The sequence below is a fragment of the Strigops habroptila genome, chromosome 15 (assembly GCF_004027225.2).
Source record: "Strigops habroptila isolate Jane chromosome 15, bStrHab1.2.pri, whole genome shotgun sequence".
NCBI classification, from domain to species: Eukaryota; Metazoa; Chordata; class Aves; order Psittaciformes; family Psittacidae; genus Strigops; species Strigops habroptila.
Genome location: NC_044291.2, coordinates 11,659,812 through 11,684,833, shown reverse-complemented (window position 1 = coordinate 11,684,833; position 25,022 = coordinate 11,659,812). Strand labels below are relative to the sequence as shown.

Genomic DNA, 25,022 nt, shown 5'->3' with positions numbered 1-25,022 from the left:
AGGCAGGAAGCTCTGAAATGACAGGAAGAGAGGAGGAGAACCACAGAATCCAGGGATGGGGCAGCCACAGCTTCTCTGGGCACCCTGGGCCAGCGCCTCAGCACCCTCACAGGGAAGAGCTTCTGCCTAAGAGCTCATCTCAATCTCCCCTCTGGCAGGTTAAAGCCATTCCCCTTGTCCTGTCCCTACAGGCCCTTGTCCAAAGCCCCCTCCAGATTTCTTGTAACCCCTTTAGGCTGTGGAAGACTGTTACTTAAAAGGGGCCTATAAGAAAGCTGGAGAGGGAGCTGCACAACTGGGAAGGCAAATCTGACGTTACACTCATGTCCTGGGGGTGCTGAGCTCCCTGGCTGCTTCCACCATCCCTGCAGGGCTAAACCCACACTGGGGAAGGACGCCCCCCGCCAAGGTGCTCCTGCCCCTGCACTGCTGAAGCCCCGGTGGCCCGTGAACCAGCCAACAACGATGCTCTTCAAACAGCTTTTATTGGTGGTTCTGACCAGTCTCCATCCTCAAGGTACAAAACCTTGTTCCCGCCGCCCAGCTGCACTGGGGCTTCCCTGGCCCCTGCGCACAGCTCAGGACACGCTGCAGCCACAGCACCGCGAGTAACAGCTCCAGGGGCAGGGCCCCAGCGCCCCCGGGGCTGGGAGGGACCAGCCTGAGCTTCACTTGCAGCTTCCACCCATTTTCCAGGCACCTGCTGGGACGCGCCTGCTCCCCCACTCCCCCGAGCCGGTGTCTCCACAAGCACCCCCAGTGCTTCTTTGCCAGAGGCCCCCGGTCCTGCTGCGGGCAGCAGGTGTCCAGCACCCCAAGAGCAAAGATGCATCAATTCACACCAAGCCTCCTTCCCCCCATAAAATACACTCAATTCTCAACAGCTGAATGCCCAGAAATGGTTTTCCTCCCCATTTCCAGGCTGGCAGCCTCCCTTGGGACCAGCCTGTGGGAGCATGGGTGAGAGCTCTGGGGTTTGGTTGGCTTTTGTTTCCTCCTAAGGCAACAGGGTGAAAGCAGCAACACGGGGCTGGATCTGCCCCTCGGGAGAGGCTGAGGGGGGTGCACAAAGGCTGGATCCTGCCTCCTCTCCTCCACCTCTGAGCAGGCAGCAGGCAGGGTGCAGGCAGCTGCCAGCCCCACTCTGCTCTGTGAGGTGGACACAGTCATCGACCATTGGCCCCTGGGAAGAAGCAGGCAGGGCCCTGCCCGTACCACAGCAGGGTTGCAGCAGCTGCGCCGGGGGGGCACAGCGCCGGGGGGGTTCCCAGCCCCTGGCTCAGCCCCTGCTCCAGTGTGGACCCTCCTCGCTGGCTCCTGTCCCCCTCCTCCCACTGGAGCAGCAGAGCCTGCCCCGGCCCTGCACACGCAGGTTAAGATCCATGTGGAGACTTCAAAGAGGGGCTCAAAGGTTGATCCATGGGAGCTGTGAAGAAGAGGAGCGTGACCACCCTCCACCTGCTGCGCACTCTCCTGCCCAGAGGAGCAGCACTGGCGCTGGGCAGGCTCCTGCACTATCACTGTGAGCAGCCACCTCCTGTGACCAACAAACCATTCCCGGGGGCACGTTCAGACACTGCCCCCGGTGTGGGAAGTGCAGGCAGAGAAGGCAGCAAAGCCTGGAGTGCAGCCTGGACAGCTGCCCCTCCAGAGCCACTCATGGCCACAGCAAAACAACTGGAGGAGCTTTAAGGTCCCTCTAACCCAAACCAGTCTGATTCTATGATTCTAAACACACAGCGAGGGCCACACTCGGGGCTGTGCTCCCACACAGCGCGGAGCAGCACCGCTCTCTGCAGACACCAGCGGTACCACAAGAGCGGTGGAAGAGCGCACATCTCCCGTCCCCGCGGCGCGGAGCGGCGGCGCCCTGCAGCGCACGAAGCTTCCAGGAACACAGAGATCGCTGTGGGCTGCTGCGCCAAACCTCCACACAAGGTGGAGCTCGGGCAAACCCTTGTTTTACTACAGAGCACTGCAGATGTGCACTAAGCTGGCAGAGTAAGAGCTGCGCTGGTTTCCACTGGGAGCCGAGGCGGCAGCAGCAGTTCAGACACCCAAGTCCCTGCAGATCTTCTTGTACCCCACCAACCGTGAACGTCCACCCAAACCTCTTCTCAGGAAGGTCTTGCCGACACCAGGGAAGAGGGTTCCCATCAGACACCTCATTCCCGCCCAAAGTGAAGGTCCCTTGCTGGGAAGGGCTTTGCCCCTTCCACGTGTTGCCCCCTCCTTGCTCTGAGACCTGCCTGAAGTGCAGCACAAGAGGGGGATGCCCCACACGGGGCTGGCTCTGTGGTCACTGCTCCTGGAGGTGAGGGTTAGAGGCCCGTGAGATCAACGATGGCTTTAATAAAGATGGCATCATCCCGCACGTAGGAGTTCTTGGCTTCCATCACGGAGACGGGGCAGAAGAGGGGGCAGCCACTGGCAATGTTCATTTCTGTGACAGGTCGCTGGAAGGACGAGGAGGTCACGTCAGGTCGGAAGGCGTCGATGATGTGCTCCCGGTTGTTCTGGTCCAGGAGCATCAGCGTTACCTGTGGGGAAAGGTGGAAACACGCAAGAGCAGATGAACAAGCAGCACATGGAAACTCAGCGACCGGTCACTGGAAGCCTGTGAGACGCACAAGCACCACCACAGCCACAGCCCAGCACACACACACAACCCTGAGAAATGCCTGACAGCAGGGCCACGGAGAGCGTCACCTCAGTACATTCTGCAGAACCTTTCCCACATCCTGCCCCATCACTGGAAACTTCTGGTGGCAGCACAGGGCTGTCACCCCGACGTGAGAACATGCGGCTGGTCAGCATGGCGTTAACTCCCAGCACCAACACCCCACATGGGTGTTCTGTCAAGTCACAGTGTTGATGTCCCCCAGTGACAGGAGGCATCTCCCCTCCCTGCGTCAGAACCTCACCTGCTCAGCCCCGAAGAGTGCCACAAACCTGCAACTCCCAGAACTACAATGTGAGCTTCTGACACGGGGTGAGCATCAGCTGCACCCTGAGCACGGGGCACTTCACCCTTCCCTCACCCTCAACTGCTGCAGAGGCTCCACTTGCCTCCAGCCACGCTGCTGCTCCCCTGCCGCAGCCTCTGCCCTCTTGTGCCTCTGCCCTGTGGCAACCTCGGTGCCTTCAGCACGATGGGGGCATCCCCTGGGCAGCCAAACCATCAAAGTCCTTCCTCCTTCTGCTCGCCAAGCAGGCCAGAGCAGCGGCATCTAGAAGCTTGAGTGGGTGCAAACCTAGAGAGACACATTGCTGGGCATGGTGGGCTCTGCCCCAGACCTACCTTCTGGTTGAAGGGCCACCGGAGCAGCGCATCGTTCGGACCCTTCATCACCACAAAGAACAGGGACAAGTGGGTCCCGCGCCCGGTGCCGTCCCCGTTCAGGTAAACACGCAGACACATCTTGTAGCCGTACTTGCTCGTGTAGAAAGCTGTCAGAGAGGCAAAACAGACACAGGGAGGGTCAAAGGCAGCAGGGCCTGGCACCACCAGGTTCCTTTGGACTCTGAGACATTTGGATCCTGGAGGAAGCCAGGTCCACGTCTTAAAGCACCTGCAGCACGGAGGTGGTCTGGAAAGCCACCAGGTACAAACAACAAATTAGATGCCATCTTAGACTGGCCTGGGTACAGCCCAGGGTCAGGTAGTGCCAAGGCCCTGGTCTAGCTGAGACACTGCAGCAACGGGGCAGGGCCCCCACACCCCTGGGGCTCTCTCCTCCTGCCCCTGCAGGCACAAGCACCCTGGGCAGAGCTGGAGCTGGAGCAGTGAGCACCCAGGAGCTGGGTGATTCCCAATGCACCCTCCCAGACCCACCTTGTGCTGCTCCTGACTGCGGAAGGAGCTGCAGCTCATGGCGATAATGCTGATGAGCAGGAACAAAACCCCCTGACTGGGTGTAGAGCATCCTCAGTGCTCACTGCACCCTCTTTGTAACCTGTGGCTGTCCCATCCCTGGCAGTGTTCAAGGCCAGGTTGGACACAGGGGCTTGGAGCAACCTGCTCTAGTGAAAGGTGTCCCGGCCCGTGGCAGGGGGTTGGAACTGGATGAGCTTTAAGCTTCCTTCAACCCAAACCAGTCTGGGATTGTCTAAGCTGGCTGCCTCTGGTGGGGGCAGGGGCTCAGACACATGAGCTTTGGTCTCCTGTTGGATCCCGGCCGCTCTGCACGGCACGGGCACAGCCAGGCATGGGCTCTGGGATCTCATCTGGGAATGCCCATGTTTGACACCAGCCCTGCGCAGGGCCACAGAAACATGCCTTGCGAGGGGACCTGCCCCTGGCTGCCCTCACACAGTGCCGTGCCTCAGCCTGGGTGCTCAGCACGCTGCGGGCACGGGGCAGAGCTGAGCTTGTTCACTGAGGGGCTCAGTGCACAGCCATGAACAGGCAGACGAGCAGCAGCAGGTCCTGTGCTCTTCCACTGGGCAAGGAGCCAGAGACTGGGCTTTGCCACCACTTCCCTCCTGCACTCCCCAGCTAGTCCTTCCTCTCCACCCATGGGCGCTCAGGGCAAAGCCACCCGCTGCTAGTCCAAGCAGAGCATTCCCACTGCCCCCCTGGGGCTCCTCAGCACTCCTGCAACCCTGTGAGCATAAAGCCAGGTAGGGAACTGGAGGGGGGATGGCCCTGGAGTGGTGGGAACACCCAGACACGGAACCAGGCAGCCAGAGCACTGAGCACCCTGAGCACCCTGTGCACCCAGCTCCGAGCAGTGAGCTGGGCATCATGCTTCCCACCAGCCCCAGCAAGGGTAAAGAGCATCAGAAGCAAAGCAAGAGCCCAGCAAGCTGCCAGTGGCACCAGACAGCCTGCAGCGGGCGGCTTTCCAGCAGGAGCTTCCCTTTGGACTGTCCCTGTTCAGGCTCCAACAAGCCTTTCTCGTGTGCATTTGCCTTTCTGAACTCATGATTCTGCCCTTTGCAAAATCCTGTGGTAATCATCATGTCCTCACAGTGTGAGTGAGTAGTAACTGCTTCCTTCTCTTCATTGTGACACTGATTTCATTTGCTATTTCCTCACCTGGACGTTTAAATGCAAACCAAACACACTCATTTCCCCTTTTCATCCCATTCACAGCCTCGGCCTCTCTCCTCTCAGCTGGCTTCCTCCCACACTGAACAGCACAAGTCCACTGACGTCCCTAAGACAAAAAGCCCACCTCCACAAGAAGCGTTTGTTTCTCAGCCCCATCTCCCCAGCTAAAGCAGTAGCAGCAGTGAGGATCTCTGCTCTGAACACCACAATTGGCTGCTGCACGAAACAGCGCCCTTGTACTTTGCACTTGCAAGGTAAAGAAGTGCTGATCTTCCAGAGCCAGCCCTGGCATTAGGGAGAGGCACCTTCACCTCCCAACCCCCACCACCACACACGAGATGTTCATCAGGAGATTACAGAGACCAACCTGCACCACGAAACGCTTCTGGTGGCTCACGAAGGAGCTTTCCCTTTGATGGAACAGCTTATAAAAGCCCTGAGCCCTGCTCCTGCCGCCAGAGAGTGTCTGTCCCAGTTCTGGGAGGAAGTGGGCGCTTGGAGCATGTGTCTGGGCAGACGAAGCCTCCTGCAGTCAGAGGCTTCAGCCCTTTCCCTCCCGTGGGCTCTGACATATCCCTCCTCCAGCTGACTTGATTCTCCAACCTAGAAAACCAGATCCCTCCCAGCCGCAGGGATACAGATGGCATCAGCTCGTGTGGAGCCTGGAGCCGGGGCATAGTGTAGGATGCCCGTGGCCAGAGGAGCAGAGTCAGCTCCATCCAGCACCTCCCTCCAACCCGCAGCCCCTACAGACATTCAGGCCACGCAGCAATGGAGCACGGCGTGGGACATGGGCAGGATGCAAGAATCAAAGTCCTTTCTCTCAGTCACACAAACCAGATTTGAAGCAGATTTGGGGAAAGGAACCAGTGCCCTTCCTGCGGGGGTTTCCAGGCTGCTGCTGACTAAAGGAAATGCCTCCATACGCAGTGTCAGCAGCAATGCAGTTCCCCTCGAGAGGGGGAATCCTTTCTTCTTTCAGTTTTTCAAGAGGAAAAGGGCTCTGAGCAGCCTCCATCCAGAACACAGACTTTAGAGTAGTTCTAAACCAATTCAGCTGCTTTTATCCTGTGGCCCAGCCACAACCTGCTCTTTCACAGCACCAGGAGCAAGGTACCTGCTCCAGGTCTGCACACAGCTCTGGCTGGTTGGAAAAGCTCTCCAGCACGCTTCAATCCCAGTGACTCCTGCTCAGGCAAACATGCTCAGGCAAACACCAACTCCCCTCCTCAACCATTCTGCTGCGAGATGAGCTTCCCACCGAGCAACAACGTAAAGAGATGGTTTCATCTCACAGCCACAAGCCAGGGAAGTTCTTTCCTCAGCAAAGAGGCCAGATCACAACCCACTGCTCACTGTCCATCAGGTCCTTCCTTAGAAACAGGAGGAACAGTGGTGGGAGTTCTGTGGAGCTGGGGCAGTTCTGTGAGGAGAGCCCCTTCCCTCAACAGGTATTTAAGCACTTCCTAAGTATGGATGGGCTGTATTTAGACATTGTCTCTTGCACCACCATGTTTTAGGCACTAAAATGTATTTTGGGGGCTCTAATATATATTTCCTCCCTTCCTTAACCATTTTATTGCTGGTTTTATGGTCTCTGAATATTACTGAAGGGTTATGCTGGGCTGTTCCAGGTTGCATTCTGCATTACTAGATATTAAAAGGGTTTTCTGCAATCAAAAAAGCACCATTTCAGCACCAGTTTCACTTAGCCCACTGCTAAAAAAGAGCTGCTCAGGGTCCATGGGGAAAAGGCGAGAGAACAGAAGAACATCTGAAGGAGCAGCACCTCCCTTTTGAAGGACATCACCACACATCCCACACCCAGCTGAGACACAAAAGGCAATAACCTGGAGAGAAGATGGCAGGAGAGCGGCCTGTGATGGCCTCCTGGCGCTTCCGGGCAAACTCTGTTATCTTCCAGATGAAAACACCATCGTAGGTGGAAGCTTCCATGTTGCGGATCTTCTCCTCCATCTCGGCCATGGCCAGATCTTTGAGCCCAATGCTCCTTTCCAGCTGCCGGACCTGCTCAGTGCGATACACGGTGCAGCCTGGTTAGAAACATGTACTGCTGTGAGACCCAAGAAATCCAGTAGCCACCAGCATCCCATCACTGGAGAGGGGCTTTGGACAAGGGCCTGTAGGGACGGGACAGGACAAGGGGAATGGCTTTAACCTGCCAGAGGGGAGATTGAGATGAGCTCTGAGGCAGAAGCTCTTCCCTGTGAGGGTGCTGAGGCGCTGGCACAGGCTGCCCAGAGAAGCTGTGGCTGCCCCATCCCTGGCAGTGTTCAAGGCCAGGTTGGACACAGGGGCTTGGAGCAACCTGCTCTAGTGGAAGGTGTCCCTGCCCGTGGCAGGGGGTTGGAGCTGGATGAGCTTTAAGGTCCCTTCCAACACAAACCAGTCTGGGGTTCTATGATCCCTTTCAGGGCGACTCTTCAGTGCGAGCTGTTCCTCAGAACTGACAGTGATCACAGGAGGGAGAAACCTGGCATCAGAAGCTGATTCACTGAAGCTCCCTCTTGAACCCTCTCACTCTGGAGAAGATCCATTGATACAACTCGGTGCTTGGACCTGAAACTTTCCCACAGTGAGTGGAGTGAGCAGCTCTGCTACCTGAGCAGCACAAGAAGTGCTGGGGGGGAACCAACAACTGAGCATTGCGGCAAAGCTGGACTGAGAAGAACCTACACCCAGCCCACAAGGTGTCCAAAGGGTCAATCACTCCTGGCTAAGAGGATCGCACCAGTTCTGGCAGCTCCCTTGCTGAGAGAGCACAGGTACGCTGCAAAGAGCACAACTCCCTGCTGGCAGTGCTCAGCAGGGACTGTGCTGGAGCATGCTGGTGGGGACAACTTCCTCACACCTCCAGACCGTGCCTGCCACAACGCTGCAGTGCAGCACTAATGACTACGCTCCTTTTGCAAGGTCTAGAAGCAGCCTCATAGATCCAGAGAGATCCAGTGCACCCGTCTCTCATTGGAAAACCTCACCAGGGAACAACATCTCGGCATCTGCACAACTCAGATCACTAGCAGAGATCTGAATGCTTTATACATGTCAGTTCAATCCCTGTCTTTTCCAGGAGCCTTTTGAGGGTTGGGCACTGGCACAGATGACATTTTAGTCCTGCCCTTTGGATCTGTGGAGTTTCAGGGCTGCGTGATGAAGCTTTGCTAATAAAATGGAAAGGAAACAGAAAAAGCCTCTGCTCACGGCGCTGGGAAGCCCCAGCCAGTGCTTACACACCTTGTTACTCAGTGCTTCGATCTTCTTCTGGTCCAGCTGATGCTGCCGGTTGTAGGCTTCAGCTGTCAGAGACACTCTTTCCACCTCCCGATTGAGCACACAGACAATGTTCTCAAAGGTCACAGTTTTCCTCTCAAGGGCCTCACATCTTCCCAGGAGCTCCAGGGACCTGGAAACCTCTGACTCTGAGTTTTCTGCCAGTAGCGGGGCGCTTTGCGATGAGGAAAGGGCAGGAAGGGGCTTCAGGTCTCCAGCCCCGGCCTTGAGGCTGAGCACAAAACTCAGCAGCATGTAAAGATGCTCTGCCAAGCACTTCCTTTCATGTTCTAGCAGCTCTTCTTTTTCCACCTACATGAAGAGAAATACATCCCCCATTCAGCAAGCTCACTCTACGCTGTTGCCATCCACACAACAAATTCCTCCTCTCAAGGGCACAACCTAAGATTTAAATTATAAAGGGTAAAGCCCAAAGAAAGATAGTTAAGAAAACTGGTTTGGGGATGGGGTTTTTGTTTAGTTTTACAGGTGCTGCAGATCACATACAATGGGGATGTTTAACGTTTCCCCACTGCTCTGCTCTGCCTTCCTCTGGTACTCCCCAGAAGGGCTCTGTCAGATGTACTTAACAGCAACAAAGGACAAAGCCTCATATAATCCCCCCAAGAAGGGATTCGTATGAACATCACCAGTAGGAGCTGGAGAAATAATGGCCTGGCCCCAGTCCTGTGCTTAGAACTGAAAGCAGCACAACCCCCAGAGCAGCAAAGCACTTGGGGTGTTCCTCACAAAAGAAGTTTCCTTCCACAGTGAGCTCATTCTCTGGATACCTCAACTCTTGGACAGCAGATAATGTTAAGCTCCATTTGAAAGGGTTTGAAACACCACTTTGTTCCAATATCTGAATGCAAGCATCTGTAACAGTTTGGCCAACAGCAGTTTGCAGGTTATTAACACTGGAACTGAAAACACGCCCCAAGATGAACATCAACACACGAGCTCTTACCACCTCAGCACATCCAACAACCTCAAATCTGCACGGCACTTTAGATCTGCCACAACTCTTCACATGGTCCCGAAACTAGAAACGAAGGAAGGCAATGTTAGATCTTCTGTGTCCCCAGTACCTCCCTCTCCATCTTGCTGGTGTTTAGGAAACTGAAGGTGATCTCAAGAACACCCAAGCCATTGCTAATTACTCGCTGCGTGGTTACACATGGACACTGTCTACCATCAGGTATGACTTTCACTGTAATATAAATCTAGTACTGGCACCGAGAAGGAAATTTTCTTTCTCTTGATGGCTCACTTCTCACGTCCATATGCAAGAAAGAAAAAGCAACCAGCACAGGTACATGTTAGGGATGCTGAACAACCTTCACTGAGGACAGAGGAAGGGGAGGATTAAGAATGACCCTGTGAAGCAGATAGCCATTAGATTTGTAGACTTCATGTAACCTTTGCTGTGACATGCCACAGCTTCCAGCTGAGCATTATAAATCTGAGAACAAAAAACTTCCCACTGGTCCTGCCTGAGCACCTATAGCACTTACTGCAGGTGCAGCTGTGCAAGGGAAGAGGCTGTGCTGGGTCCAGTATTCCCTCGCCAGGGTGCCAAGGACACCACACCTCACCTACCTCTTGTCTGACCACTGATGTGAAGAATCACAGAATCCTGGAATGTTGGGTTGAAGGGACTTTAAAGCTCATCCAGTTCCAACCCCCTGCCACGGGCAGGGACACCTTCCACTAGAGCAGGTTGCTCCAAGCCCCTGTGTCCAACCTGGCCTTGAACACTGCCAGGGATGGGGCAGCCACAGCTTCTCTGGGCACCCTGTGCCAGCGCCTCAGCACCCTCACAGGGAAGAGCTTCTGCCTAAGAGCTCATCTCAATCTCCCCTCTGGCAGGTTAAAGCCATTCCTCTTGTCCTGTCCCTACAGGCCCCTGCCTCCAGAAGAGCTGAGGCCAACAGCGGGTATTGCTACAGAGAAGTGCCAGAGAACCCCCCAGCTGCCAAGATGACTCGTTTGGGTTCCCACACAGAGCATGATTAATGTTAACAAGCACTGGCACATCTTGGGTTTGATACACCTCTCATCATCCTATAGGTGGTCTGTTCTGAACAACCACCATATTCCACATTTAACACCTACATCTGCTACAACAGATGTCGATTAAAACTGTTTTTAAACCACTTTCTTAAAAGCTTCTAGATCCATCTGGCTTGTTTAATGAGTCAGGTTACCCAGAACTACAACACTGCAGCTAATCAACTGAAGTTTGGAGAGAGATAGAAGAGGGAGTTAATATTTAAACACAGGATAGATCACCCATTGGAGTACTACAGGAATCCTACAAGCCCAGTTAGTCTCTGCTGGGCTCCAGCTCCAGCCTGCAGAGCAGCAGATCTGTATCCCAAGACCCCAACACAAAGCCCTTCATTACCTCCCCATTTAGAACTCTTTGACATCTTTCTGATGCTTCTGTCCCCCCTGCCCTGCTACAAGGGCCTTTTACAACAGTGCTACTCAAAACCTTTGCCCGTGGCAGGCAGGAGAGTTTCACATGAATGTGCTTTTTCAAGGTGTTTCCCAAACCCTTGATTTCTGGGTTTTGAGCCTTGCCCAGGAGCCAGCAGCACAGATCCCATGACACCATTCATTAGAAATTAATTCATTTGGCTGGAGATGGGCTCCCTTTGCATAACTGCAGCTGGGGGTGATATAGTTGCTTTACACGGGACATAAGTACCCCTTAAGCCCAGGAGCATGCTTTTCCCATGGAGGCTCTGCACCCAGACGTGGCAAACACACTGCTCCAAGGGAAGTGGTGTTGGCAGCACTAACATACAACTACATGGGCCATGAGTCACGTTCTCACACCCAATCAGCATTCTGAGCCTTGTACAAGGTCACATCTGTACCAACAGCCACGACTTGTTCTACACACTCCACTTCCTAGTCAACGGTCCCAATTTCCCTCCCTGCCCTGAGAACACCACTGGCAGCCTGTCAGGGCTCCAAACTCCACCACAGCACACAGGTCACCAGCAGGCAGGGGGGTACCTTCTCCCTTGGGATCTTCTTCCCACAGCCTTCGCAAGTCAGCGGGAATTCAGGGCAGACTTCATCGTGAGCCTGTAGGAGAATCAACAGGAGATTTGTCCTCTAAAGAAAAGCTCCAGTGAGGTTATGTGATGAACCCAACAATTCAACAGCAGTAGTTTTGTATTTATTACAGAGGAGCACTGTGCTCCACCAGCCTCCACTCCAGCCTTGGCCATGCTGGTGACGCTGATGCTGACTCATCTGTGTGACCTCCAGGCCACCAGATTTCAGGTGCCTCTGTAACCTCAGCCCCAGTTTAAAGCTGCTCTAATAATTTTTTTTTACATCAAATTACTGCTTTGATGGACAAGATAATCAACAGGAAGCTCCATTTATGGCTCTCACAGGAACATCCATGTTTGGGCAGGTTGAATGAAGTAAACCTCTATCTCAGCAAGATCATTTGTGCAACTGATCCCCTGTGATGGTTATGTCAGCTGAGGCATGACCCGGAGCCTGGTCATCACTCGCTGGGCTGAGCTCTCTGGTGGCATCTTCACTTTTGAATCAGAAAACCATTTTTTACCAGAAAGAACAAACCTGTTTCATTTACTAGTCCATGCACACAGGCAAGAGCACACACAGTGTGCTTGGCAGCCAGAGGAGCTGAACAACTGATCAGGGCAATATGATAGTCTGTCCTCAGCAGACACCAGGGCCAGTGATAGCAGCTATATTGGGAATGCCAGAACGTGCCTCTGCTGTGTCATTCCCACACTGCCCAAACCTCTTCACACACCACCCAGTTGAGACAAGGCATTGTAAATGCCATGAACATGCAGTTCAAAATGCAGATTAAAAGATAAGTGCAATGAAGTATCCTGCCATGGTAGTAACAGGGTGGGAGGAACAAACACAACCCCCAAAAACCCATCCACAAACCCCCAGAAGCATTCATACAGCAGTCATCTGAAGCCAGATGCTTTGAAAACATGGTCACATTTATTCTTCATTAAAACAAGTTACTGTCTTGAAGGCGTGGGGGAAACATGCACAGACTTAAATAGTTACCACATCAGAAACTGGAAAGTGAAATCCATCAGTGGCTCAGCTTTGGCTTCTCAGTTACTCTCTCCTTTTTATACTTCATATGAGTGGCCAGACTAACAACCGCGCTGCCCTGTCCCTGCAGAAGTGACCTGTGTGGTTTGGTTTGGGTGGGCAGCGCTACCTGTATGGACTCTGCCTTTGGAGGAGGAAGAGGAGGAGGAGGAGGCAGAGCACCTTCCTTCCTCCCACTCGCTCAAAGGGGCTGAGCCCTTTCTTCTCCCCACCCACTGCTCTCATGTTCTAGAAACACCAGATAGCATCTTCCCCATGACCCACAAACACTGGCATGAGAACAGACGCTGTGGCTGAAGGAGGAAACTTCACTGCAGAGACACCTATTTAAAAAGGGAGTATTTAAAACTCAGCTTCGCCCGTGCCAAGGTGCCAGGCGTGAAACTACCACCCCCCTGCACTCCCCACCTCCAGCAGTTGTCTGCATCCCAGCGCCACTGCGATGTAACACCCAAGATGCAGGCAGGGCTGTGAAACTTGCCCAGCTTGCAGCAGCAGGGAACCAGCCCCACACAGCTAAGCTGAAAGTGCAACTGGTCTATATGGGAAGTGTTTAAGGCACTCAGAAGAACTGGATTGAGCCAGCACAGAGCCAAAGCTCTCGACAAACATTCCTGTGTAAACAATTTCAGGCTCTTCTGGAATCCTCTGTTCCTTCCCCCTCGACATTGGTGTCTGAACAGAGGTGGATGGTATCACTGCAGGAAGAAATCCGCCGCACCCAGGAGCCAGAGCACGGGCTGGCATTCAAGCCTTATCTGCTGCACTCCCACTCCCCCAGGAGTGGGGCAATCCTCATGTTTACACCTTTCCCAAGCACACATCTGTGAGCTCCTGCAGCAGGGATGAGCCTCTGACATTCAGACAGTTGCTGTAGTTCTATGAAGTCTGTCTTGCAAGGCTGCAGATGTGTGTGATGCTCCAGGATCTTACATCAAATTGCTCAAGTGCCATCACTGCCATGCACAGAACCACAGATTGGTTTGTGTTGGAATGGACCTTAGAGATCATCCAGTTCCAACCCCTGCCACGGGCAGGGACACCTTCCGCTAGAGCAGGTTGCTCCAAGCCCCTGTGTCCAACCTGGCCTTGAACACGGCCAGGGATGGGGCAGCCACAGCTTCTCTGGGCACCCTGTGCCAGGGCCTCAGCACCCTCACAGGGAAGAACTTCTGCCTCAGAGCTCATCTCAGTCTCCCCTCTGGCAGGTTAAAGCCATTCCCCCTTGGCCTGTCCCTACAGGCCCTTGTCCAAAGCCCCTCTCCAGGTTTCCTGGAGCCCCTTTAGGCACTGGAGCTGCTCTAAGGTCTCCCCTTCAGGAGCCTTCTCTTCTCCAGGCTGACCCAGCCCAGCTGTCTCAGCCTGGCTCCAGAGCAGAGCTGCTCCAGCCCTCGCAGCATCTCCGTGGCCTCCTCTGGACTCACTCAAGCAGGTTGATCTTTGAAACATAGCCCACTAGTCCCCTCCGAGCATGGCAACAGTGACCACAAGCACAGACAAAGCTGAGGCAGCAGGAAGGGAGCAATGAAGAGGAATGAAAACTAACAGGAGAGCAGAGGAAAGGCAGTTGAAGTGGCACCAGGCGCCTGGAACGCTGCCAGGGCTTTGGCACTCTCCAGCCTCAGCACTGCCATGTCCAGCACGCGGCTCCTTTGGCATCGTACCCGGGCTACAAGATAAAAGGTGGGTTCACAGAACTGGGGAGAGGCCCTGAGAATGGGTCTCCAGCACCTCAGTTTTGAGGGGACATGAATCCCCTGTGACAAGAAGCATGAGTTGCTTCATGCACCTCTGCCAGGTCCCTAGGGGCTCCGGAGCCTCCGAGACACGAACACGCCACACAGTGCAGGTACTTTGGGATGTCCTGCTCCTCTCAAGTCAACATGCCCATCCGTGCTGTGACTCCTCCTCTTCAGGGGTGTCCTAAGGCTGGTTAAGGCCTTTCCCCACACAGATGGGCTTGGCTTCCACAGACATGGTTCTTACACATGGCGACCACGCACATGGTCCTTGTGCTGCTGCATGGAGCCCTGCAACACAAGGCTGGGAAGCAGGAACCCAGTCTATAATTCACAGTGCCAACCGGGAACAGGAGCTTTCAGAGACTGTCACATCAGCTGGTACCCGACACAAACTACTCCCTTTGCTGGGACATGCTGGTGGCAGGGGTCCAAGCAAGTTCACTTGGCATCACAAATAACTAAACCTCAAAGGAAGTGACAAAAACAAAGATGAAGCTCCCATCAGTAACTGCTTGTGGCTTCAGCCCATGGCAGGGGGCTGGAACTGGATAAGCTTTAAAGTCCCTTCAACCCAACGCAGTCTGTGGCTCTGTGCATGGCAGTGATGGCACAGGAAACCAGCATCACCTCTCCTCTGCTGCCCAACGCCACAGCATCACAGCTGAGGACAAAAGCTGGCAGCAGGGATGTTGCGGTTCCCAGCAGCCTCCCTCATGCCTCTCTCCAGAATCAGTACAGGAACTTTTGCTTTCAGCATCAAGGGTTTTGTTCACCAGCTTTTAGAGCTGATTAGGCAGACATTTGACTTGGGATTTCTTGGCAGAGGGGCACAAAGGCAGCACTTCATGCATTGAAAACGTCTGAAAGCAAGAGCAGGTTTTGAGGAAGGCTGAAGGTACAAGAAGCATCTGAGAGCAGCAGCAGGTTTCCTACCATTTCCTAAAACAGGCTCTGCTCTTCCCTGCTTGCAGGGCAAGACTCCAGAGCATTTAGATAAGCCTGAGTCTGACTCTGACCTGACCCCAGGGTCAGCAGGAGCCTGCACACTGCTGTGCTCCCACCTCCATGTGGCGACTGTGCTGCAAACCTAAAACACCGAATCCACTTGCCAAGGAAATTAAACATTACAGCGTTGGGACTACCCCAAGTCTCCATTGGCTGACACCTAAGGGAGGTTCACAGCAATTGGGAACATCCAATAAGAGATAACGCTGCAGGTCTTCTAGGCTACAGGTAACAGTTGCAGTCATGGTCACCTGGGCATGAAAAGTGTCCAAGACGTGATGTTCACATCTAATGAGGCCACTGCTCAAGAACAACCTGCCACCAGGGAGGGGACCCCAGCCCTCCCCTCACACTGACGGTGCCAGGCACCAGCATGTTCACAGCAATGAATTCACCTCTGACAGCTATTTGACAGCAGACCGCTGCCTGCTGACACCTACTGCTGCAGGAGGTGCTCCAAGGACACTGAGAGCATGGCCTGTGCCAACCAGGTCCCAGGACAACACCCCTGGAGGGGTCTCCCTCTCTTCTAGAAGCACACAAAGCTTCACCTTCATGGCTCAGATCAAAAGGGACAGTCTTGGGATGGAGCCTCTCGGTGGCCTGCCTGACCTTCATGCTGGACAGGGTGGTGGAGACTGGCCGAGCTCCAGGAGCTGCACACAGTGAGCAGAGGCACCAAAGGTGGACCCCTTTGCCTTGCAGGCAGCATGTGGGGCGGGCTGTGAACAAAAGGGCTGTCACAGCATGAGGCTGAGAACACCACTGGCACCCTGAGAAGGGGAGCTGAGACAAATACTACAACTGGGACAGGTGCCCTCCACGTGCTGGAGAAGTCGAACCTGTGGTTTCAAACCCATTTCTCCAGGCTGTCCAAGTCCCAGGGAAGGTGTGTGTGATCACAGCTTTGGCTCCTGCCAGACACGTGGAGCCCAAGGAACATCCCCTGGGGTGAAGCGCTGTCCCACACCCCCCCAAGCTGTGCTCGGACTGAGGGGTTTCATCACAGCCCACAAGGGACACACAGCGCCCACCTCAGCTTCAGAGCTCCTGACAGCCTTTCGCTTTCCAAGAGGCAGATGCCCAAACTGCTCACTTGCTGGGCTACCACAAGACTGAGCTGTTTTTAGAAGCCAAGGGCAGACCCTTTCCAGCCGGAGCTTTCCAGCTCCCCACACACACTGGCACTCCCCATGGCTCAGCTCCCATCGCGGGCTTGGATGGGAAACTGCCTCGTGTCTGGGCAGCCAGCTACAGAAATCCTGCTCTGGGGGCTGTGAGGGAGGCTGGGGTCTGTCTGTAGACCCCAGTTCCAGCTTTGGAAAGGAAAGGAAAGGTGTGTCAGATCCTTTCTGCCAAAGCAGGAGGTGCTTCTGGTCACCTGTATGTGCAAGTCAGGGATTCCCCCACAAGGAAGTGATCTGGTCTTGGGGCAAACTGCTGGTGAGGCTGGAGGTGACTGCAAACTACCCCCCAACACATGCCATCACCTGGAGCCAAAACTTTCAGAAATAAACAGTAAATGCTATACTGGATTTTAAAAGGAAGGCTGGTCACCCTGCACCAGCATCAGCACGTGTGCTGGCCACAGTGCTTAAAATGCCATCTCCCATGCACGCAACAGTGCTATAAACCACTCAGCAATACACCTTGGAGACAACAGGCGCCCGGTGAAGTAGCTTCAAAGACCAGCAGCTCTGTTCTAAGCAATGTGCAGAAGTCTGAAGATGAAGCTTTCAGCCTAAGCTGAAAATCACCACCAAAATCTGCTGGGATGCAGCACGAAACAGTGAGCACCCCAAAGCAGGAGGATCCCCTGGCTTGGGAGCCCCAGCAGCACTTTTGAACAGGAACAGTTTTCTCCACTGTGTAGCACAGCTTCTCCAGCATCTCCCAGTAGGAACACTGGGTAGGAAGGCACTGCCCAGTTACCCTGTCCTCCTGGTCTCAGGAAGCCATATAGCCCAGGAAGGGCTGCAGACATCCTCTCTGACACCACAGGCTTTGGAGTAACATCTGACGTTTTGCACCTTCCACAGCCTTTAACTGAAGTGGGCTCTTCAAAATCAAGGTGACAACAGACTTCAAGGAAAACATATCCCTTCCGGCTGCACCAGGACAGGTGACAGTCCCTGTCCTCATTTGCTGAGCAAATCTGTTTTCCAAAAACCCCCACACCCCAAACCTTCATTTAAATACTGCTGTCAGGATTAATCTTAAAACTTAGTTCTCCTTCCAAAACTTAGACAATTCCATCTCCTTCTGTCTCAAATAATTCTGTATCTCCCGAGATGAACAAGGCATAGTTAAAACCTCTGTCTTGGGTAACAAATGGAACTGCCAAGGCTGAACACCCCCTGCAGCCCCCTCCTCCCATCCCAGTCCTGGGGGAGGGGGATGAGATAAAGAAAGGGAGCCGGTGGTAGGAGAAGCTTGAATAAAAGGTACATGAGAACTGAAGATATGTTGATAAACCAGAGAGAGGTTGATAAACCACAGAGATGTGGGCAACTGGAGTTACTGCAAGGCAAGAAAAGAAACATGCCAGAGCTGGGCAGCCTCAAACTCCCTCTCCCTGGACACCACAGGGCAGGTTCTCTTGGACTTTCCTCCTGCTCTAAGGGGCCAGTTTTAGTTTGTACAACCCTCCTCAGACTTTCCACCCGAATCGAAAGCCTCCTGCCCACAGCCTGCTTTGCTGTCTGTACATTCAGGCAGACTCATTGGGAAACCCACACATAAAGAGAGGTTACTGGTTAGAAGGAAACCCCCCCCAGCTGCGTTATCCAAATGCCACAAAATAGTTACGAAATGTGAAAAAATGCATTTATAACCCCAGACGTGCTCAGCATTGAAATATTTCCTATGCTCCACACAGCTTCAAGCAGAAATGCAAGTCATGCCCAAGCAGATTGTGCTCTCTGTTCTGGATGCCCCTTTGAGACCTGAACTTTGGCCTGTCTGAACAGAAAGCAAAACTGAAACCAGCTTTATTAAGTTTTGAAGCTGAGGAGCCAGAGCTTTTCAGCTGCAGAACATTTTCTTTCTTGTTCATACCCTGGTGGGATCAGCAAACCAGAAGTGACAGACTGCTGCTGTGTAAGGGGAGAGCAGCTGAGCCAACCTTCCTCGCTATGAACACAGGGGTTTAAATTAGCAAACAATGAATCTGCTCTCAGGGACTTTCCATGTCCTGTCGGAAATAGCACAGCAGCGAGGGACTTTCCACAGCAGAGCTGCGGCAGGACGTTACATACGCTGCTGGCTCCGGGTGCTCCTGTCCCGCCGGAGCCAAACTCAGCACTAACCCAAGAAGCCTGCCCACAAGGCTGGGTTTGACACCGGCCCACAGCACCCAGAGACACTCTGGCCTAACACAGATGTTTTGACATCTCCTTTCAGCAGCCCTCCTCAGGCACACACACCAGCGCTGCCCGGCCTGATTAGATGCCACAGCTCCTTGGCAGGCAGCTGGCTGGGAGGAGAGAGGACACAAGCCAGCGGGTGCCTCCTCCCACCACTTCCCAGGAAAGAACCAGCTTTTCCCGAGAGGGCACGAAATAACCTTCCCCTGTCAGAGTGAATGCAGAGGTGTGAGTGCGTGAGAGGCTCAGCCCTAGAGGAACCAGCCAGTGCTGCTCCAAGTCCCCACCCCCTGTTCCTCACACAGAACTGCCCCGAATCTAACAAAAACGGACAGTTGAGATCCGTGCTGCAGACCCGCAGCGCAAGCACTCCGGAGCCCACCTCTGCTCTGTTTTAGCAAAGCACCTAACAGGACCTTTCAAAAATCAGGTGGAGAGTTAAAAAAGGGGCACTTTATCCATTCAGATGCTCTTGAGCATTTGGACCCAAGGTCCTGGAGCATCACACACACCTGCAGCCTTGCAAGACAGGCTTCATAGAATCTCAGGCTGGTTTGGGTTGAAGGGACCTTAAAGCTCATCCAGTTCCAACCCCCTGCCACAGGCAGGGACACCTTCCACTAGAGCAGGTTGCTCCAAGCCCCTGTGTCCAACCTGGCCTTGAACACTGCCAGGGATGGGGCAGCCACAGCTTCTCTGGGCACCCTGTGCCAGCGCCTCAGCACCCTCACAGGGAAGAGCTTCTGCCTAAGAGCTCATCTCCATCTCCCCTCTGGCAGGTTAAAGCCATTCCCCTTGGCCTGTCCCTACAGGCCTTTGTCCAAAGCCCCTCTCCAGGTTTCTTGGAGCCCCTTTAGGCACTGGAGCTGCTCTAAGGTCTCCCCTTAAGGAGCCTTCTCTTCTCCAGGCTGCCCCAGCCCAGCTCTCCCAGCGTGGCTCCAGAGCAGAGCTGCTCCAGCCCCTGCAGCATCTCCGTGGCCTCCTCTGGACTCATCAATCAGGACTTATCCCAGGACAGCTCATTGCCCTTTTGAACTTCTAGTGAAGTTCTGGCTGTTCAAACACTTGTAGGACTACACAGGAGCACCTTTGACAGCTGATGGTTTCTGCCGAGCTCTGCAGGAACTCTTTAAGACTTTTCCTAAACCTAGGAGAAGCAGCTCAGAACTGCTCACCAGTCACAGCACAATCACCAGCATTGGAAGCTGCTGACAAACAGGATTTGGTTTAGTTAATGGATATGAGCTTTCTTACTACAATCACCATTTTGAACCCCATAGTGAGCATCAGACTTCTAATCACTGCTCCAGAAAGAAAGCCTGGGTCAGTCTGCAGGCACCAACAGCACAGCTTCAACCTGGAACCTCACTAAAACTCAGTGTACCCTGAAATGCAACTCCCAAACTCTCAGTGCTGCGTGGGAGCGAAGCTTTCAACTTGACATTTATTCAGTCGTACATCCCCACCATGAACCACTTCCAGGTCTGTCAATGAGGGCTTCACAGCAGGACAACCATTTAGGACCTGACATCCCCTCATCTTTTGGAATTAACTTTCAGCACACAGAAACAGAAGATTCTAGAGAGCAGGACAGGGAAGCAGAGGTGCAAAAGCATCTCTGTTAACAGGCTCAGCAAGCCAGGCAGAAAACTCAGGCAAGATCTACAGCTTCCTGCCACCCTGCAGTGGCATTGCAAAGAGAATCCAAATGTTAACCTAGACCAAGGTTCTAGACACACATCTCAAAGCTCCATGAACCACAGGGCTACAATCTTTACCTAGGGCAAGTGTTAGAGGGAAATAAAATTTATTCCTCTCATCTCAGGCCCCACACATGGTGGTTCTTCCACTCCAAGAGGGATGACAAAACTGTCCCTTCAGGAGCACCAAAGTATATATACATTCACTACTAACTGCCAATGCATTTTAACAACACAAATTGCCATAGCAGAGGTGAACTGCTGGAAAGCACAGGGAAGCAGGGGGTCCACTGCCATCCTCAGCACAAAGACACTTCTCACAAGGCACCTTTCAGCTGTATACATGCTAAGGACCAAACACCCACAGCCACAATTAAGGCCTGGATTAAAAAGCTGGAGAGCTCCTTGAGAAGAGCAGGGGTGGTAAAAGCACCCTGTCCAGCAGGATCGTGGCCCAGAGCAGCTCAGAGCGATGGGTGCCCAGCCAGTGACCAACAGCCAGTCCCACTGCCCTGGCAGCTGTGGGGCAGCTGGCTGGAAGCAAGATCACGGCCAGGCTGCTTTCCTCAAGCTCATGGGTTTGAAGTAGGTCTTAGGTTCACATAACACAGAGAACTTCACAACCATCTCATGGTACAACACAGCTGCTTGACAGTTTGCTTGCCTTTTATAGCAGAAAGGAGTTGGAGATAGTGAGTGGATCCCATCACGGAAGGGACGTGCTTGGTGCCAAGCAAATCTGACACTGTTTCAGTTCAGCCTGTGTGCTCAGCAGGGCACGCACACCCCCAGCGCAGCCAAGAATCTCACCAGCTCATTGTTGAGTTCGGGTTGTTGACAGCTCCCACCACCACCGTCAATGTCAAGGAAAACCACCTGAGCCTTCCCCAGACACAGAGGACAGAAGAAGGACACAGACATCATAGGCCTTGCTCTGGTCTTTACCTCGTATTCTTTAATAGTGCCCTTCCAAGTGCAGCCACTGTTAATACAGACAGCAGGCAGACTTTCCACCTCCCGACGAGCTGCGTTGTCTGGGAAAGCCTAAAATGGAAAAAACCAAACAAACCACAAGCATTACCAGGGGTTGCAGTTTTGGTTGGGTCTCAATTCTTTCCCAAGACCAGTTGCCCATCCAGTTGCCACATGACATCCTCAGAGGTGTGCTAATGGCAAACACATCGTTATTACAGCACTTAAGTGGGCCACCACCACAGCAACATGACCTGGATTTCAGAAGCTGGGGAGTGCACCACATTAACCAGAACTCTCACTATTGAAAGAAACGTTTCCTAGGAAGAAGGGGTTCTATGAGCTTGTGTTTAAACACAAACTGCACGTGGTATTAGCGACATCAATGAGCTGCTTGGGTTTTCAAAATGCGTTTTTACTTACTGAGCTTGTTTCCAAAATAGAAATTCCCTCTTCGTAGATCCCTTCCTGAATACAGCTGGCACACTTCTGAGGCCCAGTGCTACCAGACAGAAAAATAACCATCAAACACAACAAGAAAAGACCAATTTATGATTTAACAATAAAGTGATTTTTGGTAACTTTAGAAAACAAAAATGTTTTCCTATTCTGAAAACACCACATTGAGCCTTTGCTCATGGATATTTCTGATGCCCATTTCTGACTCTGGGGTTTTTTCTTCTCTTGATTAGCCATCGACTCAACTTCCCTCACTCAAAGGCAGGAGTGAAGCAGAGCCCCAGGAAACTTTTCTGGAAGCCAGTTTGTGTTTTGTCATGTTTTGGCACAACCACCACATGATAGTTCCTTCAGTGGCTGTGATGGAGACTGAAGGAGATGGGGGATCCACCTGGACTGGCACCTGAGTGGCAAAACCAACCCAGGAGATTCTGGAAAAGGGAACTCTGAAGCACCTCCCAGAATAGAACAAGTCAGAGATTACACATTCCCTTAAAGACGACCTGATGCTGCACCTCAACGCAGCTCCCTCACTGAAAGGCCCTGACAATAAGAGTTTTCTCTCCTTTTTTGCTTGAAAACACCTTTTCAAGCATTTTGCCATCAGACCGAAGGCACAGTTACCTTATAATTTTCTTCAGGCAGTAGGAGCAGTAGCGATGCCCACACTGCGCTTGGAACGGCCGCCTCAATATGTTCTTGCAATCGGAGCAGAGGTATTTGACCTCCAGTTTAGTTCCCAGGATCTCCTTTGCAAATCCCGGCTGGTTGAGGTCCAGGGAGCCAGGTGGGGTGGAGTTCGCTGCTGCCATGTGAACAAAAAGTTCTGGCTGGATCTCCAGAGCCTGGAAATAAACACATTTTCCCTGTTGGGTTACAAGTGGCTGGTGGCAACCTTTCACATCGACAGTGTGCTACACCGGCAGCCAAACCCCATCCGCACAGCAGTGTAAGCCAGGAGCCTGCCTCCACCTGGTGAAGAACATGGCAAGAAACTCTACAGTTAACTTTAGAACGAAACCCAGGACAAAGGTGGACAGACCTCACTAAAACCTCTCCACGTTTATTGAGATGCAGCTTATTCAGAGACATCACGGTTTCTGGCCGAAAACACTGTGAAAACCCGCCTTAAAGCTGATCAGGAGGGTAAATAAATCGCGTCAGTGCAGCAACCCCTGCGGGCACCCGGCGCGGTGACCCCCCGGTGCAGTGACCCCGGCCTCCCGCAGCACCCGCCGGTGTCAGCCCGGGTCTCCTGGCAGCGCCCGGGCGCAGAGGGGCCGGAAAGCTTGGATGTGAGCGCAGGAGCGGAGCGGGAAGGACAAGAAGCGCAACCCGCCTTTGCTGTGATGGTCCAAAGCCGCCCCCGAGCCCCTGCGCTACATCCCACCGCCGGCCCGAGGGGGCCCTCGGAACCTCCCCGCGGCGGGGCGGGGGTCGCTGGAGCCGGTAGCGCGGTCCCAGCGCTCCGGGAGCCCCGCCAAGGCCCCGCCGCTGCCCGCCCCGGCAGCGGGAGGGGCCGGGCCCGAGGCGGAGCGAGGCGCAGGGCACGGGCAGGCCCCGCCTCCTCCAGCGGCCCGGCCCGGCCCCGCCGTCCGGTACCGGCTGGGGTTGGGGGGGGGGGCAGCGCCGCACTCACCGGCCGCCTCCGTCTGCGCCCCGCACCGGAAGCGCCCCCCACGCCCCGCCCACCGGACGCGTGTGGCACTCCCCGCCCCGCCCGCGCCGGGACACGCCCCCTCTGCCCGTCCCCCCCCGGCACCGGCACCTACCCCATAGCCCCCACACCGCAACCCCCCCCCACCCTCTGACACCTCCACCCCAACACCCCGCTGCTGTCACCCCTGCCCCAAACACCACCCAGACAGCCCCAGACCATCAACCCCCACAGGCACCCGCCCTGTCACCCCCAGACACCCCCATACCATAACTCCGCACTGTCACCTACCCCGTCATCCCTTTACATCCCCACACCATCACCCACTCCGTCATCCCTCCACTGTCACCCCTGCCCCAAACACCCGCCAGACACCCCCCCCCAATCACCTACCCCATAGCCCCCACGCTGTCACCCACCCTGTCACCCCCAGACATCCCCACCCGATCACCCACTCCCATCACCCCTCCATCACCCCGCCGCTGTCACCCCTGCCCCAAATACCCCTCAGGCTCCCTCCCACTGTCCCCTCCCCTCAGCAGCCCCAGTCACCCCAGACGCACCGTCACCTCCTCCGTGTCACCCCCTCACACAGTCACCCCCAACCCCATCCTCCCGGGACCGGGCCCAGCCCCACCCTGCCCCCTGCCCTGCTCTGCCGCCCTCCCGCCGCCAGCGGGCTCCCGGGAACAGCCCCGGGTGACCCCCATCACCCTCCTCGGCTCATTCGGTCGTTCGGGGGTGTCGGGCGCCTCCTCACCTGGGCACAGAGCGCCATGGCCACCGTGTCCCGGCACGGCGCGGCCGGGGAGAGGACACTGGCGGCAGGGGAAGGACGGGCGGGGACGAGCGGGTTCCGGTTTGATAGCAATAGAAAATAACCAAATGACGCGGGGGAAAGGCGGTGAGGTCACGCGAGGTGACTTCACAGCGGAACTCGCCCGGCGAAATGCCACAACCGCCGGGTTTACGGTCACCGGGTTTTCCACCCGCGGTGCCCAGCGCGGCCTGTGCACCGGGGGCTGCCGGAGCCTTCCCCGTGTGCGGTGCGGGGACTTCGGGGCTTCACCTCTTCCCGCACCGCGGGGCTGCGGCCGGCTCGTCCTCACCGACCGGGGATTCACCCGGCGGCCCCGGAAAAATCCTCCCCGGTCAGAGCTGGGCACAACCGGGTGGTGATAGCGGCCGGGGCGGCAGTGCCGGAGCGGAGCGGGCCGAGTTGGCGGCTGGAACCGCGGGGCCATGGAGGCGCTCGTCGAGGCGAGGCTCCCCAGGGCGAGCAGTTCCAGCGGGGATGAGGCACATCCCGGCGCACGAGTCAGCACCGGGAATGGCACCCGGCAGCTCCCCGGGGACGTGCCGCGCTGCCCTTCCCTGCGGGGGCCGTGACACAACGTCCCTGTTCCCGGCACAGATGCGCTCCCCCGGGAAAGCGACCACGCTGCTGAAGCTCTCGGTTGGTTGATGTAACTCAGTGGGGGGAAAACCCCTTCTCCGCCTGCCGCACCACCCGCGCCCCAGGTCAGGACGTGCCGTTCCCACCGTGCAGGAAACCCTCAGCCACATCCCCGTGCAGCACCAGCCGCGGGGCGGAACCACTAGGGGCCGCTCCGAGTACACCCGCGTGCGGCCGCAGCATCACGG

General features: G+C 54.9%; 1 protein-coding gene across 4 annotated transcripts; it reads right to left on the bottom strand.

Moving 5' to 3' along the window:
- Positions 1 to 466: 466 nt before the first annotated feature.
- TRAF2 (TNF receptor associated factor 2) lies at positions 467 to 25,022 on the bottom strand. 4 transcript variants are annotated; one of them, XM_030506680.1, is made up of 10 exons: positions 24,139 to 25,020; positions 22,346 to 22,566; positions 21,686 to 21,764; positions 21,236 to 21,334; positions 11,375 to 11,446; positions 9,315 to 9,389; positions 8,312 to 8,659; positions 6,907 to 7,084; positions 3,302 to 3,450; positions 467 to 2,540 (listed from the first exon to the last, which is right to left on the bottom strand). In XM_030506680.1, the coding sequence occupies exons 1-10, from the start codon at positions 24,154 to 24,156 to the stop codon at positions 2,322 to 2,324; spliced, it is 1,458 nt and encodes a 485-aa protein (XP_030362540.1). In that variant the 5' UTR covers positions 24,157 to 25,020; the 3' UTR covers positions 467 to 2,321. The 4 variants fall into 4 exon arrangements, with proteins under 4 accessions (XP_030362540.1, XP_030362541.1, XP_030362542.1 ...); XM_030506681.1 differs by lacking the exon at positions 24,139 to 25,020 and adding an exon at positions 23,361 to 23,396; XM_030506682.1 differs by lacking the exon at positions 24,139 to 25,020 and adding an exon at positions 22,804 to 23,206.